This window comes from Hyla sarda, chromosome 1, assembly GCF_029499605.1.
Source record: "Hyla sarda isolate aHylSar1 chromosome 1, aHylSar1.hap1, whole genome shotgun sequence".
NCBI classification, from domain to species: Eukaryota; Metazoa; Chordata; class Amphibia; order Anura; family Hylidae; genus Hyla; species Hyla sarda.
Genome location: NC_079189.1, coordinates 540,976,532 through 540,998,428, shown reverse-complemented (window position 1 = coordinate 540,998,428; position 21,897 = coordinate 540,976,532). Strand labels below are relative to the sequence as shown.

The 21,897-nt window shown below is 43.0% G+C and overlaps 1 protein-coding gene across 1 annotated transcript in view; it reads right to left on the bottom strand.

Moving 5' to 3' along the window:
- Positions 1 to 319: 319 nt before the first annotated feature.
- The window catches only part of CENPK (centromere protein K), a 58,086-nt gene continuing 36,508 nt past the window's right edge, over positions 320 to 21,897 (bottom strand). Inside the window, exons 6-11 of the mRNA XM_056541239.1 lie at positions 20,079 to 20,125; positions 16,602 to 16,684; positions 7,190 to 7,288; positions 6,857 to 6,992; positions 5,338 to 5,391; positions 320 to 518 (exon numbers count right to left, since the gene is read on the bottom strand). Coding sequence (XP_056397214.1) covers positions 360 to 518; positions 5,338 to 5,391; positions 6,857 to 6,992; positions 7,190 to 7,288; positions 16,602 to 16,684; positions 20,079 to 20,125 — 578 coding nt within the window. The 3' untranslated portion in view covers positions 320 to 359. The remainder of the gene's footprint in view (positions 519 to 5,337; positions 5,392 to 6,856; positions 6,993 to 7,189; positions 7,289 to 16,601; positions 16,685 to 20,078; positions 20,126 to 21,897) is intronic.

The following is a 21,897-nucleotide window of genomic DNA, read 5'->3' as shown; positions in this document are numbered from 1 at the left end:
AGAACAGATTTATTTTACAATAAATTAAACAAAAATACAGGTTAAAATATTCCCAATAAAAATATTCTCTGGAGAAGCTTGGTAGTACAACTCTTAAATAAAAAAAATGTGTGCAGAATTTTTAAAATAAAAAAAAGTGTAAAGTATATTCAGAAAATTTAATGATTTCTTCTTTTAAAAAAAGCTGAGGATTTCCATGCGTGAAGCAACGCCATTTTTTGTGAACTAGTCAGGTTTGTCAGGAAAAGGATTTTTTTGCTGGTGAAAAGGTTTCATAAATATCCTGAGAAATGCGACTCACAACCAGTTTTCATGAGTGAAAACTTTATTTTACAGACTGTGGGGGGAAATAAATAAGTTCATAAGTGAAAAGCTTCAAGGCGTATTCGCTGTGCATCTGCGGGATGCCTCAGAGCAATTCCATAGCGGAGCAACAACTCAATATAAGGAGGCCAGTACTCATCCTTTATTATAATATAGGGGTCGTTGGGGGTGTTCATCAGTTGGTTGATGAGAGTCTGAAATGTAAAGAAAAATAGAAATAATTTAAAATATTTAACATTAAAAATGCAAGTATCCTAACAAGTCCACACTTAAAAAAAAAAAAAAAAAAAAAAAAAAAAAAAATTGTTGGATCTGACGGGTACGCTTTAATATATCACTCAGTACCTAATCCTGACCACGTACATCAAATTTGTATGTGTCCAGCACCTTTATTTTTTTTCTACACTTTTAATTTAGCTCACTAGTCTGAATTCCTCTCAAAGGGAGGGGGCGTGGCCTCACTGTGCAGGTCTCCGCCCCCTCCCTCAGTATGCTGTCTGCTCACATCTCCCCTAGCATTAGCAAAACTACAACTACCAGCTTGTCCTCACTGACAGTAGCGGGACACAAGCGGACAGTGGGAGGATTGTTCCTCCAGCTGTGAGCCCTGCGCTCACAGCTGTCAATCAAGGAAGTGTGTCCATGACGTAGGTGATGATGCATGGACACAGCAGGAATAGTATGTGTCCAAGCAGGCAGGGGGGGGGGGGGGCAGTTGTTTGACTGGCTTTTTCAGTATGAAATATTGAACATTTTCTAATGAAAGCAATTGCAAAACCTATTGGTACAACATATCAAAAGTTTTTGTATCTGACAGTGCCCATTTAAATCCCCTTAAATTCACTTCTTCCTATTGCCATCTTACACTTTTCACATCCTTCAGGTAGGTGCACTCTAAGGGCCCATTCACACTGAGGAATTTATTCGAGTAATTCTTTGTGGGAAAAAAAAAAAAAAACAACATCTCTTCTTCCCATAGACCTTAATGTATTTTGCTCTCTTGTTCACACTACGGAATTCCTCTCCGCTTGAAGAAAGAGCATGATCATTCCTCAAGCGGAATCCGCAAGCAGAATCCCATAGAAATCAATTGTAAATTATTTTCCGCCCAACACTGTCTAATTGGTGGATGTCGTCCAGCAAAAAAAAAAAAAAAAAGTTCCTCCAATATTTCCGAGTGAAAAAGAACAAACGGAAATTCTGCGGCAGAATTTTTAAGCGAGAATTCCTTGCCAATTCCTCAGTGTGAACGGGGCCTGAGAGGCAGTGTGTGAACGCACTCGAATGGTACTTTCAGATGAGCAGATGCACAGCGTATTTTACTCTGCGGATTTGTCGCTGAAGGACCCCTACAGGGTGCCTCTGATGTGCCTGTTCGGAATGGCAATTCGCCGTTATGAGCAGACACACTGCGATGTGCAAGTTGCCATGCACATGTGTAGTATACTTGCACATCGCGGCTGCTCTCGGCCTAGCTCAGGGAGCAGGGGGAGAGGCTGCCGTGTGTTAGTACAACGCACATGCGCGGCGACTCGCACATTGTAGCAGAGTATCTGCTTGTAGCAGCGTATTGCCGCTCCGAGCAAGCACACCTGAGGCACCTAGTAGAGGTCCCTTCGGCGGTGGAGCCACAGTAAAAACATGCTGTGGATCCGCAGCATAAAACACGCTGTGGATCCGCTCGTCTAAAGGTACATTCACAAGGCAGATTTTCCGCATGTGGAATTCAGCACAGATTCCGCCTCAAATTAAAGCCCAACAGACTTCTATAAGATTCCGCACTCCCATTAACAATTCTGAATTTCCGCATACAGATTCCAAACCAATTCAGCACAAGCCAAAAACCACCCAAATTAATTTGGAAGTGGAATTGGTTATAGACCTCCCTCAGTCACCTACAGGACATCCGTTAGGGTACGTTCACATGGCGGAATTGCCATGTCAGATGTTTCTGCTGTGGAAATCCAGATTCCGGCAGATAGATTAGACATGTCGATTCTTTCTGCGGATTCCGCTAGGAAATGCATTGCAATCTAAGAGGTGGCGCACTTCCGAGCAGTCCTAGAACTTGCATACATTGAAATGTGCAGAATGTCTGCCTGTGATTTTTTAAAGGGCGGACATCATTTCACACATTTTCGGCAGTGTGAACATGGCCTTAGAAGGTGGAATTGTGAAGTCTACCTTTTTAAAAATAATCTGTCAGCTATATTTGCTGCTAAAAGCTGCAGCCATTGCTGGATAGCTGTTAGGGCATAAAACTAATCTATACCTTTCCTGGAGTGGATGGTGATTACCAGACTAATAAAAACACTCGAAGGTAGAGTAGAGCTGCTCATGTGCCACCTTGTATCATATGCCTCCTTGCTCGTCCTCACCTGGCAGCCCCTCTATGACTGATGCTCAAAGCCCTGTACATCAGTCAAAAAAGGATGGGAGGTGATGGCAAGTGAGGAGGTGTACCCGACTGAGACACTTGAGCAGCCTGGCTCCGCCTCCTTTACACTTGGCTAAGTAATGAAAAGGCGATTTTAAAAGTTTGGTAACCACCTTTGAATAGCTGCAGACACCCTTGGATAGCTGTTACGGTATTAAACTAAAGAGCTGACAGAGTCCCTATCAATTTTCTCAAGTATGATTAGATGAATTCAGAGAATTTCCTTTAATAGTCTATGGTCAGGAATGCAGTGTATTATGGGCCTTCTGAAAGGCTAAATGTCTATCAGCTGAAGATCTGAATTTTGCAAGCAATGAAAAACTGGTTTCGAATTACTGCACTATAAAATGGCTTTTCCCTGGACGATGTTATTACATAACACAAACTCTCTACATCAAAGGATTCATTGTAACGAGATTCACATGTACTTTCATTAATAGACTTGTCACTCTCATCTCAGTCTATGTCACAGTGACCCAAAACTTGGTGTCCATGAAGAAGAAGCAAATTATTCTGTATGATACATAGAGTAATAACTCCAGACCTTTGTGTGAGTGTAAATATCATTCTCCATTTGGAAGAATAATGTGTAACGTATGATCCATTCTGTAGCTAGGAATTATGAATTGCTACTTTATACACCAATCAGCCATACCCTTATCAGTCTTTGGGGCCATCTTCTGAAACTGGACAGAGATCACAGCCAGCCAGGGAGTGTTATACCACACTCTTCACCTGACTATATATAGCCATCGAAGAGGGACTCGGGACTGAGACCCTGAACGATAAACTTTTGTTTTTGTTAAATAACAGGGACACTTTAACATATAGCACCAATCCATACAGGTTCCAAAATTTACAGGACATAAAAGATCTTGGCATTAGTGCAAGATCCAAGAGGACATTTTTAGAGGTCTTGTAAAGTCCATGCATCAATGTGTAGACAAAAAAGATCAACTAGTAAAGAGTTACAATAGTCAAGACAAGAATGATTCAGGACAATAATAAAGAGTTTTGGCTGATTCAGAAGTTAGGAAAGGACAGATTCCAAAGAGGTTTTCAGGTGCAGGTGACAAGAGCGAGAGGAGGATTAGATATGGGGAGTAAAATTATATATGGGGAGTAAAATTATATATTCAAACAGGAGTCCAAGACAACAGGTTTGCTGCATGAGAGTTCTGTTGCCAGACAGATGGAAATATCAGGTTTAGGTAGGTTAGTAGATGGAAGAAATACAAGAAGTTTTATAGATATAGGGATAGCATGATGTATGACAGTGGGCAGACATTTACTGGTATTTTGTAGAAGTGCAGGATGATGGGTGTCATCAGCATGAAGAGAATACTGAAAGCCAAATCTCCTGATAGCATGTACAATGGGGGCTGTGTAGAGAAGGAGGAGATAAGCATGCAAAAGTTTAAAAAGAATATCATTTTATTCATTAGTGGAGCCACATGTGGTATCGGACAGGGTAATGTGTAATTAACCTTATCGTGATGCCAGGGTGTGGTTGACCTATACACCACCCGAGGTAGACCAACTTCTCCTGTGCCAGACACAGGAAAATAATCACTCCGACAAAAGGTTACGGTAAACTGGCTTGCTTTACTGAGGTTGCAAAGATGGTACAATCCGTTACAGCACAGATTAGCGTGATGCAGTTGCAGGGTGAACTTAGGGAAGCTTACCGGCTTGATTGTGCTGTATATAATTAACTGGTATGCAGCCCACGCTATACTTAGGGACTTGGACTTGACTAAAGTAATCCCTGAGACTGTAGGATTACCGAAAGGCTTTGGCTTTCACCTCGGTAGTGGGGTTAACTTGTAGTAGATGCGTGGTTGCTGGACTAGGCCTCAGGCCTCCTTTCAGATCCACCTCACAGACAGACTTCACTCCTCACTAAACTGTACCTCAGCAAGATCTCAAGAGCGAGAAGTGAACTCTAGCTACAGTATATAAGGGGACAATTTAGAGCCTTCCCATTGGGCAGATAAGTCACATGTTCACCACAGCATACTCCCCTTAGCAACAATGTCCTTGACAACAGCTAGCAAGTGCATAGAAAATACAATACATTAACCCTTATGTAACATTACATTATTTAGTGCATTATGGAGAGTTCTAAAGAGAGTGGGCCCAAGACGGACAATGAAGCAGCATCTGCCTCACAGGATGGGCAGGAGTACAGAAGAACACGTGATTCTGTACTGGTCACCACACATGATTTTTTATTTTATTCTGTGGAAGAGATACCTTTATTTCTTTGACCTAATATAATATTTTATATTTCAAAAGGACTGTGTGTAAAACTTGTAATGTATAAATTTTCCAATTTACTATGAAAATATCCTAAAACACTGAAGAAAAAAATAAAAATAAAATAAAATAAAAAGGATCCTTTCCCTTATGGTTTTCTCAATCCATGTATAGCTATGTTACATGTTTATATTAATTAATTTTACAATCTACCTACGTGTCTCTTAATTCCAACAGTACACTGTAATTAAGTAAAGGCTGAGGCAATATAGGACTACACATAATAACTGTCAATACAGGTTATAAAATATTGTTACCTCCAAAATAACATGTAGATTTACCCACTCCACGTGAGATTCTTCAGAGACACCCTAAAATATTGAAAAAAATATATAGCTTACATTAAAAATGTCATAAATAACATATTTATTTCAAAAGGTCAAATTAGCCCTTATCTATTATTGTGTCCTTCAAACTCATGAAGGTGGCAATTAAAGGGGTACTCCGCCCCTAGACATCTTATTTCCTATCCAAAAGGATGGGGGAATAAGATGTCTGATCGCAGGGGTCTGGCCACTAAAACCCCCCCACCATCTCTGTGCTGGCTCCACGGTGCCCCCTCTATTCATGTCTATGTTCAGAATGCCGGTGAGCCTGCACGGAGATCGCGGGGGTCCCAGAGACCGGACCCCCGTGACCAGACATCTTATTCCTTATCCTTTGTACTCCTTTAAGGTAACAGATTTCTATGAGCAAATAGCTGCACATACAATATTCCAATGGGTAAAGTGTCCATTTTCCAAAAAATTATTATCCTTACAAACAACCAGACTGATCTCAACTTCCGGGTCTTGTCTCACCACACAGGAAATGTCCCCTTAGCCCAATGTTAACCTACCAGGGTGCCTCGAGCTATTGTAAAACTACAACTCCCAGCATGCCCGGACAGCCGAAGGCTGTCCGGGCATGCTGGGAGTTGTCGTTTTGCCATAGCTGGAGGCACCCTGGTTGGGAAACACTGTCTTAGCCAGTCACAAGCTACAGTTATTGGCTATGGGGGCATTTCTAGCTATTCCAAGGCAGTAAAATGGGGATCTAGTGAACATGGAAACGGTGCTTTATTTTAACCAACATAGTCTACCCCATTTTTAAATTAAAAAAAATTATCCTGCAAGAAAACTAAAATTTAAAGGGGTTATCCACCATAAGGTGATCTTAGTACCTACCTGGCAGGCAGTAATGGACATGCTTAGGAAGGATCTGCGCTTTTCTTGGGGATAAATGGCTATGTTGTGAGATTACCATAATACTGTGACTAGCTTTTTGTGAACTGGTATTTCCTGTTTGACTTTTCTTTTTTTGACTACAAATCCCACAATTCCATTTTCCTCCCTCCCACACATCAGCCCCCCCACCCATTTAAACATAAATTAGCTGCATCCATTCAAAAGATCTGGGGTTTCAATCAGGGTGCCTACAGCTGTTGCATTAGTTGCAGATTGATCTCTCTCCCACCAAGCGATAGCTCCACCCACTGAAGCAGACAGGCTCCCTGTCATCAGCTGACTAGTGAGTCAGGTCTCGGCCGCATTGCAAGCTGGGAAAAATCTGAGACAGTCATTTTGCATGCTGTTAAAAATAAATATTGGGGTAAAAATCACAGATGAATTGTGAGAAAATCATCACACACAAGTACAGACACTATATTATGAACTACACTTTACAGCCCCTGTAGCACAGTCAAATAAAAAAAATTCCTGGAATACCCCTTTAAGGTTTACACAAAATGCAGAGTTCTAGTATGTTACGAACCAGACACATTTCCCCCGTCCATACCTTTTTCTTCTTAAAACTCCTTGTATGCTCATCGGGAACAGGAAAGTACTCTGCTAGGAACTCTCCAAATGCAGTCAGCAGTTCTTCCTTATAATTTTTCAGTTTCTTGAGTTTATTTTTCAGTTCTTGAAATGCACTTTGAAGGGAAAAAAAAAGAAGAGTAAATAAAGAAAAAAGCTAAAATAATTTTGATTCTAATTATTCTTAAAGAAGTTTTAGATCTAGTGCTACATACCAGACATACCTAAAAAGGTACAAGTTATAGCTCTGCATATAAGATGAAGCAGAACAAAAATATGAGATAGTCAAGGCTATGTTACAGTTTAGGAGTACCTTTTCTCAGAAATATTTTCGTTCTGTTTTTTCACTTCCTCTAGCTTGCCTTTCAGTGCTTCAAATACTTCCTCTTGTTCTGCCAACCAGCGTTGTTCTCTAAGGAAAAATGGTAGGAAAGCGGATTATAATTTTATTCATACTTAGATTGGGTTCACACCACGTTTTTGCAATACAGTTCCCGTATACGTTTTCAATTTGAAAACTGTACGGCACCAAAAGATGCATCCGGTTGGTCCGTTTTGCATCCTGTACGGTTTTGTCAGTTTTTTTTTCCCGTACCCAAAACCGTAGCCTACCACGGTTTTTGGTCCGGGTGAAAAACCGTATTGAAACGTATAAGTTTTTTTTTTTTTTTTAACATGGGAGTCAAAGGGAACCGTACAGAACCGTATGTGCACACGGTTCCATCCAGTTTTCACCATACAGTTTTTTACTTTAAACAGTTTTTTTCTTGGAATTTCAAGCAAACAAGTGAAACTTTATTCATAATGGTGAAAAATATAAAAATGTCTACTTAAAAAAAATAAATAAATAAAAAAAAATGATGCAACTGGACATCCTTTTTCAAACTGTATACGGTTTTCAACCGTATACGGATTAAAATTTGTACACCTGTTTTGATACAGTTTAGTTTAGTTAAACCTGATGCGGGAACTGTATTGCAAAAACGTGGTGTGAACCCAGCCTTAATACACTTTTTTCTTTTTAGTAAATACGGTACTTGTATTTCCAAATAAATAACTGTGCTGGAGCATCATTTCTCTGCATTGTGCCATTTCTCAGTTAGGTCTTCTAATGAAGGTATGAATAGACTGACAACTGGGTGTTACCATTCCTCTCAACTGGGTGTGTCCTTACAGTCAGCACTGATTAGACAATGTCAAAGCATGTAGGTACACTCCCCACTGACAAGCATAATGGTAACACACAGTTTCTTCATACATTTTCAGAAATGGATAATAGTGGAACAGCAAAAGCGCACACTACTTAGAAAACATACCTACGAGGAATGCAAGGATTTATAATAGCTGTGTCGGGACAGATGGCAGTGGCTTGATACCTTTATAACCTAACTTACTTTGTGGCACATCTACAGCAGGAAAAGACTAAATAAAGACACCGCTCTCTCCAATGAAGTCTTGTACAGCAGTGATACATATTTCTTATTTTATATTTTCAAGTTCAGGTTGTTCTTTACCTTCTTAGGTCACAATGTCTCTGGGGCTACACAACTTTTTTTTTGGCTGTGTTGGATTCACTTGTTACAGAATAGTAACCATTTTTAAAGTTCTACCAACACATTGCTTGTCAGTGGGCCTGCTCTGATCAACGTATATTATGCATTGTTTAATATAGCTAAGATACAAATAAATGTTACCATGCGTGATAGATCAACGCCATTAAATATCAACACAAACAAGCAAAGCAAGGCGTATGGAGATCTGTTATTAAAATAGTTTTTTATTGAAACATATATGCAGACAAATATACATTTAAAAGAGCATAACAATTACAGGGAATGCAGATGGTGCTACGGATAAAAACCAAACAAACATGGAGGCTTACACATATACTTAAAAGGACATCTGCCGCAAAATACAACTCATCCCCTATCCATAAGATAGGGGATAAGTGTCTGATTGCGGGGATCTGACCGCTGGGACCCCCCACGATCTCCCAAATGGGGCCCCGCATTGCCACTACGTGAGAAGCTAATGCGTGTAGCGTCGACCTCTCTGAGGTCAACGGTACGCCCCCTCCTCATACAGCTCTATGGGTGAGGCACGAATGCTGCCTCCCCGCCTCTCCCATAGAGATACATGGAGGAGGCGTGTTGGCCGGACGTCACGCTGCGCTAAGCATGCGTCCTGCACGGGAGAGCCGCGTCAGAGCCACCCAGTGGTCGGACCCCCCCGCAATCAAACACTTATCTCCTATCCTGTGGATAGGGCATAAGTTGTATTTTGCTGCAGATGTCCTTTAAAAGGGGTACTCCACCCCTAGACATCTTATCCCCTATCCAAAGGATCTTGGCCTCGGCACCCCAGATATCCGGTGAACGGAGCAAACTTCGCTCCGTGCCGGATGACTGTCGATGCTGGGCTGAGGCTTATGACGTCACAGGATAGGGGATAAGTGTTTGATCGCGGGGGTCCGACCACTGGGACCCCCCGCAATCTCCTGCACGGGAGAGCTGCGGCAGAGTTGTGGCTCCGTGCAGGAGATCCCCTATGCAGACATGCCTCCTCCATGTATTCCTATGGCAGAGGTGGGGAGGCAGTGTTTGTGCCTCCCCCATAGAACTGTATGGGGACGGGGTGTAACAGTCGTCCTCAGAGAGATCGCAGGGGAGTCTCAGTGGTCGAACCCCCACGCGATCACTTATCCTTTATACTGTAGATAGGGGATAAGTTGTCTTTTGCTGCAGATGTCCTTTAAACACCCCCACACCCCCCCAAAAAAAAGAATTGTAACTCTTTACAACTAAAACTAGAAACTAACCATCAGGGAAACACACAGCTTTTATCTTTGAGACAGTAGAAAATAAACGAGTTTTGTCACATGTGAAGCAAGAATATTAGGCGTTTCTGGCTGCCTATAGTATTTGAGAAGACAGTATGCCACTGAAGCAATGAAGGGCTCTTCAAGCCATGTCTACATGCAACAGTCCAGCAAGGTGGAGGATCTCTTTGGGGATGAAACATCTGGACCCGGCTTTATGTTTTTGATTTAAGGCATCATGAACAATGATAAGTGCAAACATGTTTTAATACATCATGCAATAGCCGAAAGCAAGATAACAACCCCAGGCACACTGCTGTGAAGTCAAGGCAAACTAAAAGAAGCTACTGGTGGATTGATCACTCCAAGCCTAGATCTCAACATCAGAGAATTTGTTAGGGGTTACCTGGACTAAGAAAAGCAGAAAACCCGGCCAACATTTTAAATCATTTTACTGGATAGAAGAAGAAAAAAATAAAAATAAATTGACAATGTTCTTGGAATTGACAGATCAAATACATATAGGGGCAGACTTAAAGTGAACTGGTCATCAGGTTTAACCCTATACTACCATTACGAACATATTGTACATCAGATGATTATTAATGCCTGGAGGTCTTGGTTCCAGTCAAAGAAAGTGGAGAAAACACGTTTGGAAAATCTCTGTGCTGAATGCAGAGTAGTCATTAGAGTTCAGAGCTTTCAGAAATAGTCACTGGTCCCCGTGGCTGTAATCACGCCTCTTCAGCCTCTAATCATATCTACTCCAGCCTGATGAGGTGCAAAGTCTCGCACAGGCCTAGGATTTAAGAGCAACGACATGGCTTGTGCCCAGGCTAACAATCACACCTAATGAAGCCTGAGTTGGCATGATTAGAGGCTGAAGAGACGCAATTACAGCCTGGGGTACGGTGACTATTTCGGAAAGCTGCACACCCCAATGACTACTTCAGATGAGAAAAAGTAAAAAAACAAAGTTGCAGCACTTACCAGTTGTGAAATCTACATAGCCTTATTGTGTTAGGTGCACATAAGTGGATAGAGAAGGGCTGCGGATGGACAACAGGAGAACATTCTGCCTTTCTCTAGGGGTATTAACCCTTTCCCAGACGGCAAATTTAAGAATGTTGTAATTTCCTTCGTGGGATTCCTTTATGTGGGGAATAAAACTGTGTGTTCCATGTCCACATTAAAGAATCTACACGTACAAATAAGAACATACACCACTTGTGTAGTGCCGCACATGCTAAAATGCTTCAACAAAAAGGTGTATACCCCAAAAGTCCCCCCCACCCCGGCAAGTGCTGCAACTGTGCTTTTTTTCTTGTCAATTTTTCATATGTACCTCTCAAGTCTATGGACTAACATACGGCGCAGGAGTTTTTTCAAAATGGTTTTCTCCAATTTCTTAAACAGGAACCAGGCCATCCAGGCATGGTAGGGAACATTGTCTGGTAGGGAACATTGTCTGCTGACATATAGCATGTGGCTGATGGTAGTATAGATTTAAAGGGGTTATCCAGGAATAGAAAACAGAGCTCTTTCAAAAACCTCTCCCTGTCTGTCTCCAGGTCGGGTGTGGTTTTTTAATATTTGATTTCTTATGCCAAATAACTTTTGTAATTGGCCTCCATAAAAAAAAAAAATAAGTACACGTTCTATGTTAGTTTCTCTGCTGTATACTTATGACCACCAGGGGTCTCCCTACTTGGCAGAACACATTTCATTTGGTCAAAATCTCAGACTTTGGTCTCCTGCTTGTAATGGCAAGAGATAAAACTTCGGAAATGAGGTCTGGCCATAGGCAGCGTATAGCACTCCCTCTCTGCCTGTGTATAATACAGGGTAGCGGGAGCGCGCTGCACGGCCACATGCTGGAATAGCTAATTTGCATAACCCCGCTCCCTCTGTACAAAGCTTACTGGCCGCATGGTTAATTTTGCATAACCCCGCCCCCTCTCTGTACAGAGCCAGCCGGTGTGAGGTGCAGAACTGCATCCTATGCAGTTTTGCTTCTGCCCCTCCCCTCCGAACATACAGTGAGGGGAGGGGAAGGCAGAGCTGGTCAGGACACAGCTCTGCACCTCCCTTAGCCCCGTACACAGCTTCCTTGCCCCTCCCCCTCAGGAGGGATGTAGATTCCATCTCCTCCTGAAGGAGGTGCGCAGCCCCGCTCGCACATCTCCCTCGACGTAGATTTTCACAAGGATAATAAGTCACACAACCACATGTAAATTTTCACAGCCCCCAGGATGTTCACAGCTGTCAAAATCTACATCCAGGAGTGGGGCTGTGCAAGCAGGGCTGTGAAAATCTACGTCCATCCTCTCCTCCTGAGGGAGGGGCAAGGAGGGAGCTGTGTACGGGGCTGACGGAGGTGCAAAACTGCCTCCTGGCCAGCTCTAGCTTCCCCCTTCCCTCGCAGTATGTTCAGAAATCTCCGGACAGCTGGGGGGATGGGCCAATGCAGAAATGCATGGAATGCAGTTCTGCACCTCACACCAGACACTCTTTTCTCCTATACTCCTCCTCCCTATAAAGCACGTGTAGTGCTAAACAAGGAGGAGGAGAGCCCAAAGCAGCCTGCCGTGCCATATGCTAAGCATCTCTGTGCACTTCTGACATGGAGCACAGCAGAGATGTGAGGGCAGAAGCGGCCCCCCAGCAGGCTTTAGTGACGTTGTGCCCCTGCTGGGGCACGCCCACATCCTCCTGCTGGTAGCTCACCCTATGTGAGCAAGAAGAAAAGGTATGAAACAGAGCTGTTTAAAGCTCTAAAAAAAAATAATAATAATAATAATTTTAAGGGTAGGGTGCTTTTTAGGTGTAGTTAGGGTACATAGAGGGAGTTAGTTTAGGATAGTTAGTTTAATACTCTTTAAACCTGGTGACAGGTTCCCTTTAAAATGTTTTTTTTTTTTCCCCGGAGAAGCTAGACATTACTAGGCATGTGCACTACGTTCATTCTGGGGACAATTATGTTCCATTATTAACATCATTGGGATCCTAATGGATAGGGTATAGTTTCTCCACATATGAATTCCCCTTTAGGCTGGCCATAAACATTAGAGCGTATGGGGCATCCAGTCGAGGGCTGAGTGTGCTTTCAGCTAAGTGACAGGAGAACGTCTGCTTATGTCCATGCCGCTTAGTATCCATACTGAAGAGGAGGTAAGGATGGCAGAGAATATCAAGAGACAACAGGGGCCATAGGAGCCATGAATATCAGGCAGGACGGTTTACAGGGGACATATTTTTTTTTTTTTTTTAGGTAGTGTAGTTGCTTTGGATTTTTTTTTTTTTTATATGTACTTCCCTGGAGCACACCTTTAAGTGTTGATACAATGTTACCCTGTGAGAATTGGAGGAGGAGTAGAGAGGCAAGGACAGTGGGTTTTTGTGAATGGCTCCTATTCTAATTAATAGAACTTGGGCACAGATGTGCCTCTAAAACCAGTGATTCCACACCGGGGTGCCCTGGCACACTGGGGTGCCGTGGGATTTTGCTGTGAATTATTATATATATATATATATTTTTTTTTTTTTTTTAATGTCCCACCTCGGCCTGCGTGCCTATTACTCACGGCGCCGCAAGGGGGAATGGCACTGTGCACACAGCGTCCCCCTCCCCCTTGCGCCACAGTGAGCCGAAAATGGTGCCCTGCTACAACTATAAGATGTTGTGGAACTGCAAGCTGCACCGGATTCCTGTGCTGTGGAACTGCAAGCTGCGCTGGATTCCAGTGCTGGCTTGCTTAAGGTACTGTACCCTGTCCACCTTCCTGTCCAACCCCCCCCCCCCCCATCACCCATGTCCACCCTCCTGTCATCCATGTCCGTCTTGTCCTCCCCCCCCCCCCCATCACTCATGTCCACCCTACTGTCATCCAAGTCTGCCTTGTTCACCCTCCTGTCACCCATGTGCACCCTCCTGTCATCCATGTCCACCTTGTCAACCCCCATCCCCCCGTCACCCATGTTCACCCTCTTGTCATCCATGTCCACCTCCCTGTCTATCCCTGTCACCCATGTTCACCCCCCCCACCGGTCCGCCCCCCTATTCACACCTCTGTCCCTTTGTCATCCATGTCCACCCCTTTCCTATCCAACCCTCTGTCATCACTGTCACCCATGTTCACCCTCCATTGTCCACCGCTCTGACCACCCCCTATTCACCCCTGTCCACCCCTCTTACCACCTTGTCACTCCAGTCCACCACCTCTGCCCCCAGTCACCCAAGTTCACTCTTCTACACCCATCTGTCACCCATGTATGCCTTCCTACACCTGTCACCCCCCTACACCCCTGTCACCCATGTACACTCCTCTACACCCGTCACCCATGTATCATCCATATACACTCCTCTACACCACTCTGTCACACATGTACACCCCTCTGCCACCCATGTACACTCCTCTACAACCCATCACCCATGTACACCCCTCTGCCACCCATATACACTCCTCTACAACCCGTCACCCATGTACACCCCTCTGCCACCCATATACACTCCTCTACATCCGTCACCCATGTACACTCCTCTACACCCGTCACCCATGTACACTCCTCTACACCCATCTGTCACCCATGTATACCCCTCTGCCACCCATGTACACTCCTCTACACCCCCCATCACCCATGTACACTCCTCTACAGCCCTCTGTACATGGGTGGCAGAGGGGTGTACATGGGGAGCAAATTGGAAAATACACCCATATACACTCCTCTACATCCGTCACCCATGTACACTCTCTACACCCCTGTCACCAATGTACACTCCTCTACACCCATCTGTCACCCATGTATACCCCCCTGCCACCCATGTACACTCCTCTACACCCCCGTCACCCATGTACACTCCTCTACACCCCTCTGTACATGGGTGGCAGAGGGGTGTACATGGGGAGCAGAGGGGTGTAGAGGAGTGTACATGGGTGAAGGGGGTGTAGAGGAGTGTACATGGGTGGCAGAGGGGTGTACATGGGGAGCACTCTTCTACACCCCTTTGTTACCCATATACACTCCTCCACACCCCTGTCACCCATGTACACTCCTCTACTACACCCCTCTGCTCCCCATGTACACCCCTCTGTCACCCATGTAAAAAAAAGTGCAGAGCCTAATAGGTTTGTTTTGCAGGTTTAACGGTGAAGAATTGTGGCTGGAAGAAATTGTCATGATGGAGACAGAAAGGGAACGATGCTGATTAGAGAAGACATCGTTTGTGAGTTGCTATTCTAAAGCAGCAGTGTTTTTTTTTTTTTTTTTTTTGCTCGTCAACTTCGGTTTGTGAACACAGTAGCCGGCATCTCTGAATCTTCTCTTCTCTGTTTACAAATGCATGTGCAGAGAGAAGAAAGATCGGAGCTCAGATAGTAAAATGAATGAGGGCCTGCAGTAAGAGTCAAGAGTATGCTCTGCTGTGCTATAAGCACAGTGCTTGCTCCTGCCTGTCTGATTGACAGGCAGGAAGCAGCACTGAGCTTGTCTGTGTCCCGGATGCAGTCTGAGATTTTGGACTCCAGCAGGAGTCTGAAATCTATAAGAAAAAAAGGCTTGTGGCCAGAACTGGTAGGGAGACCCCTAGTGGTCAAGTTTTCAAATTGGAAAAATTAAATAGAAAGAAGCATATTTTTTTAATAACATGCAATTGGAAAGTTATTATTCATACATTAATCTATAATATATCAAAAGTTTTTTGATGAAAGGTACCTTTTAAATAGTAAACTGTTGAAGGTCAGAGTAGACACCAGACAGGTAGAAGGTTCCAGTTAGGGCTCATTCCCACTACAGAACTCTAGAGCAGAATTCCGGTGTAGAAGCCTCCTAATTTTTTTTTTTTTTTTTTTTATGGGATTCTGATGCACTGTGCACACTGCAGAATTTCCTTGGCGGAATTTTTGCTGCAGGGATTCTGGGCTTCCCCAAAATAATGTACATGTTTGCTCTTTCAGCAGAATTATGCAAGGACTGCATTACCCTGAATGGGAAAGGCAAATGTCTGCGTAGTCATAGCACTGATTGATTTACTCAGAGCTCACTGCAGACAGAATCTCTTCCCGGAATGGGCCCTAATACTAGCTGGTTCCATAGCAGAAAACACACTGTCTATCAGGAAAATAGTAGACTTTATTGCTCAGATCCAGAGCGATGGGGGAGGGGGAGGACAACAGGGCATTGGTGGATGGAACAGCAATACAGGCCCTTTTAGAAGCCAGAAGTTCACATATGCTTATAAAGAACAGCAAAGCATTGCAATAGCAGTTAGAGCATAGGAGAATGCTGGGCACCGAAGAGAATGCCAGCACAGTGTGAGAAGTTATCAGTGGTGGGGGTCCCAGAAGTCAATTTCCACATATTATAGGACAGGCCATCAAAATTATAAGTCCTGGACAACCACTAACTACAGAACAATGGTACTGGCATAGGCCATTGATTGAAAATCCGGGACAACCTATTTAACTTCGGAACCATGAGGCTGGTAAATAAATATTAGTAGTATAAACTTCAGTGCTTCTGCTATTGAGATTCACTGGAGCTAAGAAAGTTTTAGCATCTGACAGGATAGACCACAGAAACCATAGACTTAAAACCTTTACACGTGGAAAATTGTGTTTCTAAACGTAACTGAATTCTAACCTTGGCTCCTAACAAGCCTGCCTGTGCCAAGAGGAATCGACAAGCCCCATGTTTAAAGTATGTTAACCATATGTCTATAGCATTTCACAGAAGTGAGAATATATCTCAAAGGAGAACCAATACATCATACGAGGCTACTGGACTCCACAAAGATCAGTGATTTTCTGTGGAGAACCTTACTACCAGATGGGCCAGTAACACATTTTACACTTCTACAGAAAAACAGAATTTAAAATGTTTTCAGAATTATTGTAATACAAACACCTACTTTTCCAAGTTACTCTTCAGTTTTTTGTTCTCGGCCCGGACTGTGGAGAGCATCATCTCAAGGTCTCGATCAACAGTTTGCAACTACAAAGAGAGAAGACTGTAAAAATCATGTACAGTAACTTAAAAGTAAAGTATATCAAATGCAGGAAAAGGGAGATTATATATATATATATATATATATATATATATATAGATCATACATATGTTTAAGTTGGACTGGATTTCAACCCATCCATCATAACTACAATTACATTGAGAATTATGGACTATAAATGATCCGTGTGTAAATAGTCCTAGGGTAGATTGGACAAGAAAGCCATGTATTTATTGTTTTTAACCTCTGTTGCTGGTGTGAACATAGTGAGAAAATAACGGGAAGGGAATTCACATTACAGGAAACTATATTTTGATGGTAAAATGTATGAAGCCGATAAGCCTAGACATAAAATTCATTTTTCTGATAGAGTATATCCACCCTTACAAAATCATTTTTATTGCTCCAATGAATCTGAATAAAATATGAAGCAACTCCAAGGCATGTATACTTCAGCAAACTCAAGATGGAATGCTGACACTGTATACATTCACCGACAGGCATGGGCTCCATTGACCTTGATGGCCTGAACAAAGTCAACTAGTGACTACGTTCTGATCTTAAGATGTTGTTACTGCCGTGGCAGTGTGTATTAAAAAAAAAACAACAAAGAATTAAAAAAAAATTAAGCCTTTACTCGTCGCTCATTCTTTCCTGGAACCTCAGATATCCTGCCCCTGGCCTCCGGTAAGTAAATGTTTATTTTTATATTTTTTTTATTAAGTGACAGGCTGGAAAAAAAAACAAAAAAAAAAACTAGCCATCAAGGAAGGGGTTTCCTGGGAAAAACTGATTAAATGGACTATCCTCAGGCCATGACTTGGCTCAGTACATGTGTGGTGGCCATGTCAAGCTCAACCCCAATGGCAGCATTTTTGCTTTTGTCTGTCTACACCCTTAAATATTTATTCTGCCAGATGGCCCATTCAAAATTTTCACTATATGGTGCTAACACTTAAATGGTGTGCGCAGATTTTGCCAATAGACAATGATACAGGTTATATAAGTTATAAAACAAATCTCACATCAACTTACAGAAAAGGTGGTGTGGATGGAAATTGAAGAGAACTACAGGTGAAACTCGAAAAATCTGAATAATGTGCAAAAACTCATTGTATTTCATTAATGCAACTTAAAAGGAAAGGAAGCATGAAGTGCTCCAAAATCTCCTGGTAGACGGATGCGTTGACCCTGGACTTAATGAAGCACAGTGGACCAACACCAGCAGATGACATGGCTCCCCAAATCATAGTAATTGGGGGGCCTTTGGGGTTTTCCTGAGCTGTAACCATAATCGTCACAATTATTTGCATGCAATGAGTCTCTCTCCTGTTTAAGTTGCATTACTGAAATAAATGAACTTTGCACAATATTCAAATTTTTCGAGTTTCACCTGTATAGGAAATACTCAAAAGTTATTTGTTTAGTTAAATATAATCAACTTTTCCTCTCTAGTTTGCGCAGGGTATAAATTCACCATAGAGAGGGTGACATCTATCAGCAGTACATAAACAAAAAAGGAAATATGTCCAATTATCCATCCAATAGGAATTCTAACTGACGTCATGAGCCACCTAGTTATTGCTCTATTCTGGGACTGCTGTTAATACGGCTTTTAAGTTTGATGTGGTGAGACCCATTAAGGATGTCAGAACTCTGAGAGCTAATGACTCATGACACTGGATCAACTCCAGAGACCGGTCAAACCAAGGTCTAACCAGCCTCCAGCTATCCCAGCCCATATGTATTAACAAAGCAAGTAATCTCTGCTGAAAAATCTTCATCCCTAGTAGAATCTATAGCTGTAGACGCTATAGCTATATAATCTATTAAAAAACAAAAACATTTATATAAACTCTAGGGCCAATTTTTTATTATATTGCTTTGTACATTTTGCCATAGGTTTTTTTAAAGGGGTTTTCATATATTGTAAAGTTATCCCCTATTCACAGAGGATAGGAGATAACTATTGTTATATTGTAAACTACTTCTATTAAAAAATATTATTTCAATAATTATCAGCTGCTGAAGTTGAGTTGCTGTTTTCTGTCTGGCAACAGTGCTCTCTGCTGTCATCTCTGCTTGTCTCAGGAACTGCACAGAGTAGAAGAGGTTTGCTTTTAAACTGGGCGGTTCCTGAGACACGTGTCATCAGAGAGCACTTAGACATAAAATAACAACTCAACTTCATAAGTACTGGAAGGGTTAAGATTTTTTAATAGAAGTAATTTACAAATCTGTTTAACTTTCTGGAGCCAGTTGATATATAAAAAAAGTTTTTTCCTGGATAACCCATTTGTAGGGGTGTTAAAACAGATCTTCAGGATAGGCCATCATTATTAAATTGGCGGTGGCTTGACACGGCTGCAGTGCTTGTGTAAGCGATGAAACCTCCTTAAAAGGGGTATTCCGGGTTTATACATCTTATCCCCTATACAAAGGATAGGGGATAAGATGTATGATCGCAGAGGTCCTGCCACTGGGGACCCCCCAGGGGCTGCCTCCGAGATGGGGACGTGACGTCACATCCCTAGTGACATCATGCCACGCCCCCTCCATTCATGTCTATGGGAGGGGGCGTGACAGCTGTCACACCCCCTCCCATAGACATGAATGGAGGGGGCGTGACATCACATCCCTGTCTCAGAGTACCCCTTTAATGTTTATCAGCACTCATACCTTGTAGCGTTGGTACTAGGTAAGCAGTGTTGCCCCCTACACTAAGAGCGCAGTCTCTTCAAACAACTTATCCGTGGGAATGCCAGGAGTCAGACCCCCCATGATCTAACACTGATAGCCCATCAATTTTATAAGGCAGGATAACTCCTTTAAAAATCAGCTTTTGGGAACTTTCCACGTTACACTGCTCACTTTAGAAGAATTCCAGTGCTTCTGTATTAAATCTAATACCCGGGGCAGGAGCTTCTGCAAAAAAATATGCTTACAGTGAAGTAAAGTAACTCTAGCGAATGGTGAATAAAATCTGGGCTAGCACAATGTGAATAAAAAGGCATGATATCATAGCCTTTGCCGGGTCACAGGTTTCATCAGGTTATTTCCAGTGATAATAAAAGAAAATTCTATTTTTATGAACTGTGACATGAGCTCATGAAAATACGGCATTAATGTGTCATGTTGCATTGTTACACTATAGTCGGCTACAGCGTTGACGTCAGCCAGCACAGTATGTTTTCTGGGTAATTTACAGCTGGAGAGCTACAAGGAGCCGCGGCCATGTCAGCTTCTACTTATAGAAATGATCCTGTGGAAAAGACAACCTAATCAATAAGTATTCTACCAGAAAAAAAACCTGCATATCCTTCCTTACACGTGGCTGCCAATAAAACAGGCTACTTATGGGAAATCCAATGAGATGGTTACCTCTTCTTTTCCAGCAGCTAGCAGAATATCCTGGTTGTTGGAGATTACTAAGAAACATAAAATAAATAGCAGTTAATGTTTTGGTTTCCATAGCAACATATTGACAGAAGACGTCTTCTCAATTTCCTCACTGTCTGTGAAATCAGGAGCGGTGTGGGCCAAGAATGACAGCACCAGCCGCAAGGTTGGACCTGACCGAGAAATTAGGGATTTCAATCACCCGGACCTCTCCCCCAGCAGGTAGTCGGGATTTTCCAAACCACGTGCAGGACGGACAGGAAAAAAGTGATTAATAGGATTCTCATCACTTAAATGGTGGAGGCTGATGAAACCCATGTCTCAATAAGAGCCATTACTGTCTCCACATATTTATGGCAAACAGGTTAACTGCACTGAGGTCATCACAGGCTGCCAGCGCTCAGTGGAAAGAAGAGGAAAAGTGACCTGCTGAGGATAAAAACACACATGGAACTTAAAGGGGTACTCTGTTACTAGATATCTTATCCCCTATCTAAAGTATAAGGGATAAGGTGTCTCATTCTGGGGGACACACTGCTTGGGCCGCCCGCAGCACCTGGCATTCTAAACAAACGACGGGTTCCTGCGGCAGTGGTCGTGCCATCATTCATGAATGGAGGGGGCGTGGTGTGATGGCACAAGGGGCGTGGCCGTGATGTCACAACCACTGCCTCCGGCCCAATCGTTCTGTACAGAATGTTCAGAACGCTGGAGCACCCCGTTAAAGAGGAGCCCTCATCTTCCCTGACAGGTCTCTGTTTAAGAAAAATACTTTTATCTCCCACCAAATTATTCAGGAGCAGCTTAGAACTCTGCATTGTGCTGTTACTCTATTATTCTTCCTCAGGGAAATGTAGGAATAAAATGACAAGTGGGAGAGTCCCTACACAGTGGGTACTGATCGGACTCCCTGCCAACTGGTAACACCTCATTGTAATTTTTTTTCTTATACATTTCCAGGAGGAATAACAGAGGGAAATCAAAATGCAGAGTTCCTTATAGGGGTACTCCGGCGCCAAGACATCTTCTCCCCTATCCAAAGGATAAGGGATAAGATGCCTGATCGTGGGGGTCGTGTCGCTGGGGACCCCCATAATCTTCCACGCCGCACCCAGTTAGAATCAGCCCCTGGAGCGTGCTCGCTCCGGGTCTGATTACTGGCGATCACGGGGACGGAGCATAGTGACGTCACGTCTCCGCACCCCATGTGACGTCACAGCTGTCACGCCCCCTCCCATAGGCTTGCATTGAGGGGGCGGAGCGTGACGTCACAAGTCCCCGTGATTGTCAGTAATCAGACCCAGAGCGAGCACGCTCCGGGGGTTGATTCTAACAGGGTGCGGCGTGGAAGATCACGGGGGTCCCCAGCGATCAGGCATCTTATCCCCTATCCTTTGGATAGGGGATAAGATATCTTAGCGCCGGAGTACCCCTTTAAAAACATTCACTACGGATATTCTGCTCAGAGTTTATTCTGATCTCCATCTCAAATGGTATTCTGCTGCTCAGTGCACACTACGGAAGTTCCTTAGTCGAAAGAATAGACATGTTAATTCTTTTGGGGTTATCTGCTCAGAGAAGTTTATTAGTCAATGGGATTTTGCATTTCCGCTGCACATTTTGTACAAAATAAAACCTGGATTGCAGGCAGTGGGGAATTTTGTGAACAAACTCTTTGTGAATGTCTGTAGTATGCATGGGCCTTTAAAAGCTTACCTAGGAAAACCCCTTTTTCTGACATGTCAATCTGTATATATGGATATTTAAAGGGGTACTCCGGCTGAATTGTTTTCTTTTTTTT